Source organism: Octodon degus, unplaced genomic scaffold (assembly GCF_000260255.1).
Source record: "Octodon degus isolate 3935 unplaced genomic scaffold, OctDeg1.0 scaffold00286, whole genome shotgun sequence".
In the NCBI taxonomy this organism is placed as follows: domain Eukaryota; kingdom Metazoa; phylum Chordata; class Mammalia; order Rodentia; family Octodontidae; genus Octodon; species Octodon degus.
The window spans coordinates 384,457-393,701 of record NW_004524862.1 but is presented as its reverse complement, the minus strand read 5'-3'; the positions used below and the strand labels follow the sequence as shown (position 1 = coordinate 393,701).

General features: G+C 41.9%; 1 protein-coding gene across 1 annotated transcript in view; it reads left to right on the top strand.

Annotated features, from left to right (window-relative positions):
• Window positions 1-1,328, top strand: part of LOC101582294 (short-chain dehydrogenase/reductase family 9C member 7-like) — a 9,536-nt gene extending 8,208 nt beyond the window's left edge. The window contains exon 4 of the mRNA XM_004646982.2: window positions 1,032-1,328. Coding sequence (XP_004647039.1) covers window positions 1,032-1,249 — 218 coding nt within the window. The 3' untranslated portion in view covers window positions 1,250-1,328. The remainder of the gene's footprint in view (window positions 1-1,031) is intronic.
• The last annotated feature ends 7,917 nt before the right edge of the window (window positions 1,329-9,245 follow it).

Genomic DNA, 9,245 nt, shown 5'->3' with positions numbered 1-9,245 from the left:
CTCTCTCTCTCTCTCTCTCTCTCTCTTCCTGAGTGCTCTCATTTCTTTCTTTTTCATGCTGTCATTTCTTTGAGGCTCTCATTACCTGGGGCTCTCACTGAAGTCTGAGCCTTCTTCCCCTGAATCTGCCTCTGTCCCAGTATCTCAAGGAGGGATGTGGATGGGCATCATGGGGCCTGTCCCTTCCTCATTCCTGTGGGCACCTCATGAACAGAACTCCCTGTGACAGAATTCTTCAAGTGGCCTCTCTCTATCTTGGTCACCTACATCTACAATGGCTTTATGAACATGGTAGGGGCAGGATAACTATTGTTTTGAAATAAATTTTGTATTTCTTCATGCATTTGCAGAAAAATGTGAGAAATAGAAATGATAATAATAATAATAATAATAATAATAATAATAATAAGAAGAAGAAGAAGAAGAAGAAGAAGAAACCAAACAAAATAAAAAGCCTCTAGCAGCTGGGAATCCCACCAGCTAGAAAGTATTTTTACTTCCTTACTTCCTATTTTTTGTGCATGTAGATACATTTTCTCTGTCTCTCCCTGCCCTACCTAATCATCTACTGTGCCATTTATTTTACAGAGGGTTTCCCTCTGTTGTTCAGGCTGGCCTTAAACTCTCAAGGGTTCTCATGCCTCGGCCTCCCAAGCACCAAGACTATAGGCTGTGACACAACACCTGGCCTTCTATTCTGCTTTTAATGTTTGTTTGTCTCCAGGCTTGGTATTGTTATCCTCATTTCACAGACAATGAAGGTTTGGACTCAAGGTCATATCACAAGTAAGTGGTATCTTCAGGAGAACTGGGCATAGCCCTGGTCTTTTTTAGTCAAATGCAATGAGAGGAATTCAGTGCACAGCTGTAGAATTCAGGAGGAGAAATAAGATGATTTATGATGATCCTATGCATGGAGGTTTATGTGAGGGACAAGTGGATTGTGTTCTGAAATGTTAAGGTAGATGAGATTTGGAAAAAAAAGTCCTTATTAACAAATAGCAGAGCCTTTCATTTCTCCTGCCCAATAGATACATACAAGTTGAAGAACATGGTGCAGCTGGCAGAACCGAGAATCACTAACGTCATCAATAGTATGGAGCATGCCATTGTTTCCCGGACTCCCCGTATCCGCTACAGCCCTGGCCTGGATGCCAAGCTCCTTTACCTTCCCTTGGCAAAGTTGCCCACCCCTGTGACAGATTTCATCCTGAGCCGGTACCTTCCAAAGCCAGCAGACAGTGTCTGAGCTGGGGAAGTTCCAGGGGCACAAGATGGAAAGCACAACATGGGGAGAGAGAAAGGATTGCGGTGGTGTCAGTCATCCTGGGGGTTCTGGCTGCAAAGGACACTGACCTCAGCTGGCATCATTGGTGATGAGTGCCTCTTCTGCCCTGCTGGGGACCTCACAAATCTGAGGTGGCCTTTGCAGATTTGAAGACCTACAACACTGTCCTAAGGACAGGCAAGATACAAATATTCCTGGTCCTGGAATAGTTGAGGAGGGGAAGGTGTGGGTCTCAAGCTGTGACTACCTCTGGAAAATACTCTGGACTGAAAATCTCAGTCTCTTCCTTGTGATTCTCCAGTAGGAAGTAGTCTCATCTGTACAAACCCATTAGTGAAGGATGCAGTACAGGAGCCTGGAGCTCAAGAGCATATTCAACAATAGATTAAAAGTTTTTCTCTCTACATTTGTCCAGCTATATGTGATTTCAATCCACCTGAAATGATCTTCATGTATCTAGTCACTATTGTTTAATTCTCCAGTATTTATGGAGTGCCTACTACTTACCAAGCACTATGAAAAGGATGAAGATAGGAAGATGATGAAGTGACTGCCTTGATTTTTTATGGCTTATTTTGTGTTTTTATCATAGTATCATATCTGTCTATGAAAGAAGGAACATGAAGCAGAGAACAAAATGAGAGTCACACTGCGGTGTCATCATGCACTAGTGCTAAGAAATACCATATCCTTCACTTAAATGAAAATATACATCGTTGTGCTCCAGTGTTAGAAAATCTGATTCTTTAGACCTTGTTTAGGGTTCAGAAATAGGTATTTGCAATGAAGACCCAGGTGATTTGGGTGCATGTAGGTCTGAGAAGCCACTGAGAGGTCTACAGGGGAAGTAACTATCCCTGTAGTCCCCATTCCTTGCCTGCAGCTTAGCACCAACACAAAGTAAACAGGTATTTCCATTCTCAGATCAAGTTTTTGTTTTGGGGGATTAACTGACTTACAAGAGAATTAAATTAGTAACATTGTCAAAAAATGTTATGGAACTAAACACACACAAAAAAATCACCTTAAATGTCTGTTGAAAAAACTTTAATCTTGATGAATAATCATGTAATAATAATAAACATGATATTTGAAAAATTAAATTGTCTTTATCTTATGTCTTCAACATTTGGCTGAACTCAAAAATATTAAAGATTGACTTAATTATATCTAAACAGAGTCCTTTTCACAAATGATTTCATGCTCTAGGTTGTAAGGATTAGCACGTAGGCATGCATCCTGGGGTCACCGTGCAGCACTCTTCAGCCTGTCACTCACAGCCTTTTCATCCCTGGCACCAAGTTTTGAACTGGGTAGAAGACACTGAACACTAAGTCACAGAAAAGTTAACGCACATCGACTTGAACAACAAAGAGTGAGGGCAGGATCCGTGACTGAATGAAGGCAACAGGGATGCAGGTTCTTTGTACTGCTTCGCTCTGTCTCTTCACAGCTTTGGCTTTCTCCTTTATTACTGTAGCCTGAATATCAGTGGCATGGCAAGGCCAGGCTTCCTCGTTGTCAACTCACAGGAGAAGGAAGAGCTGTCTTTCCATGGCTGCCAGGCCTGAGGAAGGATCTTCTCCAGAGCCCTCATGGTGGCTCTCTGTGAGTCTCACTGACCCCACTGGCTTAGGACCGTCCATCCATGAAACAGTCACTGACAAGAGGGAGGCTTCCGTGAGTGATGGGATGGAATGGGAGTTTGGAGAGTCAGTCCCAGCGCTTTCGCCCAGAAGAACTAAAAATTCACCCCTCTATGCTATTGAGAGTGTTGGACAAAGGTCAGAATAAGTTGTCTTTGTGAAAGACACAAAAACTTTTAGTAGGGGAAAGCTACAGTTAGGTAATATTTCTAGAGATTGGTCTTAGTTACCTTTCTTGTTTCTGACACAAAATACCTGACACCTAAAGTTTAAGGAGAAAAAGTTTATTTGGCTTACAGTTTGTAGAGGTTTTAGTCCATAATTACCTGCCTGCGAGGCAGAGTGGTGTAACAGACAGACACTGAAGAGGAGCAACAGTTCAGGGAAGCAGAAGGTATGAAGACAAGCAAGAGCCAGCCACAGCTGTTTGTATTCCTTATGTCTTATCCAGGCTACTTAGGCTGGGTAGCACTCACGTCCTTAATGCTAGTGCCCTTGGTCCTAGCATTGCACCATGAATTGACTCGCACATCACACACTTTACATCTAGCTGCCTCTGAAAAGCCCCACCTATGACTGCCTGGGATTTGGGGAGAAATCTAAACACAAAGTGTAACATTCCCCCCCAAAGATTTATGCATATTCCTCTATACAAAAGACATTTAGTCCATGTCCAAGAGTTTCCAAAGTCATAATACTCTAAACATTGCTGAAAAGTCCAAGTCCAAAGTCTTCTCACCTTTAAAGCAAACTCTCGGCCCCAAGCATCTGTACAAACAAAAAGAAAGTTAAACACTTCCAACATTCAATAGTACAATATAGTAATTTCCTTCCAAAAGTTATAAACAGTGGTAGAAGCAAAGCATGGGAACAAGGCAAGACCAAAATCCAGCAGGGCAAACACTATCTCCCATAGCTTCACTTCCAGCATCCCTGGAAATCTGTGGCAAGTTACGAACTCCAAGGGGCTTGGGTGGCTCCATCTCTGTGGCACTTCCCATGGCAGTAGCTCCCACGGCTTCTATCTGTGGTTGGCTCTGCTCCTTCCTGTCATATTTTCTCAGATTATCCACATTGCTGGATTCTTCCAATGTTCGTACCCTCCACTGCACCTTTGGCTTCACATTCACAGCGTCACACACTGCCCCTCAGGGTCAAAAAGCCTGTCTTTGCAGGTCTTTTTGTGCAGTCTGTGTGGAAGCTGCATACACCTTAGACTAGGTCCACATGGACCATGCCCAGGTCTGCCCCCAGGTGGAGCAGTATCTGGGCTTCTTTCTCTCTTAGATGTAGAAGGTAATCTGTATAAGTCAAATCTTGAGGAAAAACTTCACTAGGCCACTGCCATTCTAGAACACAGTCCTTTGCATCTGTCTTCTCAATGCACAACTCTGAGGCTGCAAGCACTGGAGTCCTGTTGGCTCTTGAGCTGTCCTCAGGCCATGTTTTATGTTGTCTTCTTTTACAACACTTGGCTTTTACTTGCTGGTCTCCTCAGCAACAAATTTCTCCTCCCTTCCAGCTTTGTAGGCTGAAACTTTACTGCAGCTTCCTTTCTGATCAAACTGAAAGTGTTTGAAATCATTGTACCGGGTCTTTGGTCTTGATTCTTAACATAAATGTAGTGAAAGGCTGCCAACAGTGATCATTCCTCTGGCTCAACATTAGACTGCCTTAAAATTCCTTCTGCTAGATTGATCAGCCTGCCACCCCTAATCTCAGTCTCAAGAGAACACTCTGGACCTAAGCAAAATGCAGACAAACTTCTGCTAAGGCATAGCACCCACTATCTTGAGTCCAACAGGACAAGCAGTCCTTCTCTGAAGAAACCTCCAAGCCTAGTCTTTCCTTTCAGAATTTGTATCAGCATTCTTATTTGCTGAGCTCTGACCAGAATCTCCCATTAACTATAGAGTAAAATTTTCAGGAGCTGCTTTTCTGGTCAGCATTTCCAGTCCTCTCCAAGGCCTTCCCACAAACCAGTCCCAAAGGTACCTGAACTACGTGGTATAGTCACAGCAATGACTCCACTTCTCTGGCACCAAATTATTTACTTCTAGTTACTGATTAGTTACTTTTCTCATGGATGAGACAAAAATACCTAATGCCCAAAGTGATGCAAGGAAGGGTTTATTTGGCTTATGATTTGTAGGTTTCATTCCATAGTTGGCTGGCTCCAAAGCCCGGTGGTATGGCAGACAGTTATCACTGAAGAAAAAAACAGTTCAGGACAGGCAGAAGGTAGCACAGAAATGCAGAATGGATGACCACAGCCTTTTCTATCCTTTATATGTTACATAGGCTACTTAGGGCAGGTAGCAGAAACCCATAAGCCTAACACCCTTTTTCCTAGTATTGTAGCATGAATCAATTCCAGCACACACACTCTAGAACTAGCCACCTCTGCAATTCTCATTGCAAGCTGGTCTCTTACTGTACTATTTTTCTTTTGGAGATTGACAGATGTAGATAGTCAGGAAAAGGCCAGAGCTTTAAAATCCTGGCTTCTCTGCTCCTTCCAACACTCCTATCTCACACTAAGAGCCCCTCCACTGGCCCTGGTTGTGGGTTCCAGTCTCTAGGTTGTCTTGGTCTCCTCAGTGCAAGCTCTGTCCATGTGTCCACACTGGATATGCACTGAACTGTCACCTTTCCAGTGCTTATAGTTCAGGCACTCAGACCTTGGCCAAGATTCAGGGAACCCTGTTGTCACTGTGATGCTTGTTCAGTGGAGTCTTTCTTGCCATTATCCTCCTGATCTCGAATGTCTGAGGGACCTGGGCTCTGGATGTGTGAGCAGAGAGGGGAAGCCCAAGAGGTTGGAGGGCACTGTATGGGCACCTGGAATGACTCAGTCCTAGTGTGTGAGAGCAGGCCCTGAGGTGCTACATTACTAAGGAGAGGCAGACAATTCTAGGATTGCAGAGTGTAGCTAATAGGGGGACTTATTGATAAGCTCAAGAGTGTTCATGGGTTGTACCAAGATTGGTTGGATCCCTGGAATTTGGGTCTGAAACAGGGTTGCACATTTATTCTTAGAAAGAAATACATTTTATCCAAGCTGGAAAGGATCTGGTTTACCTTAAGCTGGCACCAAAGAGCCAGGGACATTCCTGGAGCCATGATCGAGTTATAAAATTTAAATCACCACTCTTAATAGTTTTATGTACTTGTAATTTGCCCAGAAACTATACAGGATAAACCAACTAAAATAGTTCTTGGGCAGTCATGGTGGCTATGATTCAAGATGGCTGAGGTCATGCCCATGGGATCTATTCATCTGGGGAAATGCTGCCACCGGTAGGAGAAGGTTATTACTACAACACCTGCTTTATGAAAGTCATTCTATTTCAACCGCCCCATTGGTTCTGGCAGTTTTATTCCTGGGAGTTCCTGTTTCTCCACCCCTTCTTTACTTCCTTTGCTTCAGACCTCAGACTCCCTATTGGGGTCCTCACTTCCTCTTTACAGGTAGCTCTTACGCCAAACAGGCACTGTTTGCCGTCCACTCCTGTATCCAGTTGCACTGGAGAAGATGAAAATGTCTTAACTTCTTTATCTTTCCATTTTATAATTTTTATGGAATCATTTATTACATACATAATGGTCACATTTATCATAGGGAATTCTTACCTGTACATAATGGATCTTAAATATTTTCCCTTCCCTTCAATACCTTTTTCCCTATTTCTTTTTTGTTTGTTTGCTTGGGTTTTTTTTTTTTTTTTTCTTTGTTTTTTTTGCCAGCTCAGCCCACCCTGGGAGTGGAGCTGGCACTGCTCGTGGTGTTGGGGATGGAACCCCAGTCCCTGTGCTTGCCTAAGCAAGTACTTAGTCCGTTGAGCTATTTCGCCAGCACCCTACCCCTTATTTTTCTTTTAATTTTTAAAACTATTTCATTTATTTGGTACAGGGTCTCACTATGCAGCTCAGACTCTTAGGGATCCTCCTGTCTCAGCTTCCCCAGTGCTAAGATTACCAGCCTGCACCCCATGCCCAGTTTCAGTAGCCGGCATGGTGTGCTCATGGTTCTGGGTCCAGAACAGCATGCGGTGCTGGGGATCAAACCTGGGTCCTCCTGCTTGGCAGGCAGGTGCTTAGACCACTAAGCTATCTCCCTAGCCCTGACCCTTTGTTTTTCTCACTCAAGAAAAACAATGTGATATTTAAACTTGTATATGATTTATTTTACTTAAAATTGTGATATCTAGGTGCACCCATTTTCCTACAAATGATTCAAGTTTATCTTTCTCTATGGCAGAGTAGTGCTCCATTGTATATAAGACCACATTTTTGTTATTCATTCATCTATTGATGGGCATCTAGGCTGTTTCCAAGTTCAACTATGACAAATCTTACTGCTGTAAACATGGGTGTGCATATATTGCTGTGCTATGATGCCTTTTACTGTTTTGGAAAGATACTTAGAATGGGAATAGCTGGGTCAAATGGAACCTCTAGCTTTAGTTTTCTGGGGAATCTCCATACTGATTTCCATATTAACTGTGCCAGTTTACACTCCTTCCAACAGTAGAGAAGGATTTTTCCCCCATAGCCTTGCCAGCATTTGTTCTCAGTTCCTATCTTAATGATAGTGGCTCTTCCTGGGGTGAAGTGGAATCTCATTGTTGTTTTAATTCACATTTCTCAAATTACCAGTGGTGTTGAATATTCTTTTATGTATTTATTTCTATTTGTACTTCTTCATCTGAGAAGTGTCTGTTTCAGATGCCCATTTTGGATTAGGTCTTTGAATTGTGGACATCTAATTTGTTGTGTTCTTTTTATTCCAGATATTAGTCCTTTGAGGAATAGCTGGCAATTTTTTCCCCATTCTTTGGGCTGTCTCTTCACTCTGTCAGTGGTGTCTTATACTGTGTGAAAGCTTTTTAAAATGATGTGATCCCAGTTGTTGATTCTTTGTAATATTCCTGTGCAATTGGGGTTTTAGAGTTTTTACTCATATGTTTTCAAGAGTTCTACCTATTCTATCTTCCAACAGACTAAGTATTGCTGTTTTAATATTTAGATCATTGATCCATTTTGCTTTTTGTGTCATGCATGGTGAGAGACAAGGGTTTAGGTTTAATCTTTAGGATGTGGAAAGACTGGGCGTGGTGGCACGTGCCTGTAATCCCAGCACATGGAAGGCTGAAAACAGTAGGATCACTATGAGTCTGATCTGTGTAGTGAGACCCTGTACACTCTGTACTAAACACATAAAAAAACAATAGAATGTAGAAAGCCAGTTTTCCCAGCACCATTTATTAAAGAGGCTTTCTTCCAGTAAAGGTGTTTGACCCCTTTGTCAAAAATGAACTAGCTATCTCTGCATCTTCTATTCTGTTCCACTGATCCTCAGAATTTTTTTTTTTTTTTGCTCGTACCATGCTGTTTTTATCCTGATATCTTTGTTGTATAACTTAAAGTCTGGGATTGTGATGCCCCTGCTTTGTCTTTGTTGCCTTTATTATTCTAGATCTGTCTGGATCCAAATGAATTTTAAGATTATTCTCTTTAGCTTTGTGAGGTATGGCATTAATTTTTAAAAAAATTTTGAGCAGGGTCTCACTATTGTAGTGCAGGCTGGTCTTGAACTCACTATGTAGTCTAGACTGGCCTTGTATTTGCAGCAATAATCTGCCTGCACCTGCCTCCCAAGTACTGGAATTACAGGTATGTGTCATCATGCCTGGCTTTGAGTGTTGAATTTGTATTCTGTTTTGTGATTAATTTTGGCTTTTAAATGTAGGAGTCTTTTGGTAGAGTTTTTGAGGTCATCTATGTAGATTATCATGTCATCTGCCAATAATGATAATTTAATGCATTTCTTTCTTATCCTTATTCCTTCTACTTCTTTCTCTCGTCTAATTACTCTGGCTATTTTTCTATGTTGAACAAGAGTGCTGATTCTGGCCATCCTTGTCTTGTTCCCTGATTCTGGGATGAAAGCTTTCTGGTTTGGACCATTTAGTGTGATGTTAGATATTGGTTCTTCATAGATGGCTTTCATGAGATTGAGATAAAGACATTCTATTCCTATTTTCTATAGGTTTTTTTTTATCATGAATGGGTGTTGGATTTTTTTTGAAAATTTTATTGATAAACAGATAGCAACGAGACAGCTTCAAACCAAATTGGAAGCACAGCCTCAACAAACAACACATTGCACACATTCCTCTTAGTGGTTAATTGCTGTACAAGATGCGGATCCGAGATCCCATCTACAAACACCATTAGAACAAATCATTCCATTCATCAAGAGAATGCAACCATATATCTATCCTAACCACCCTGAATACACAGATACA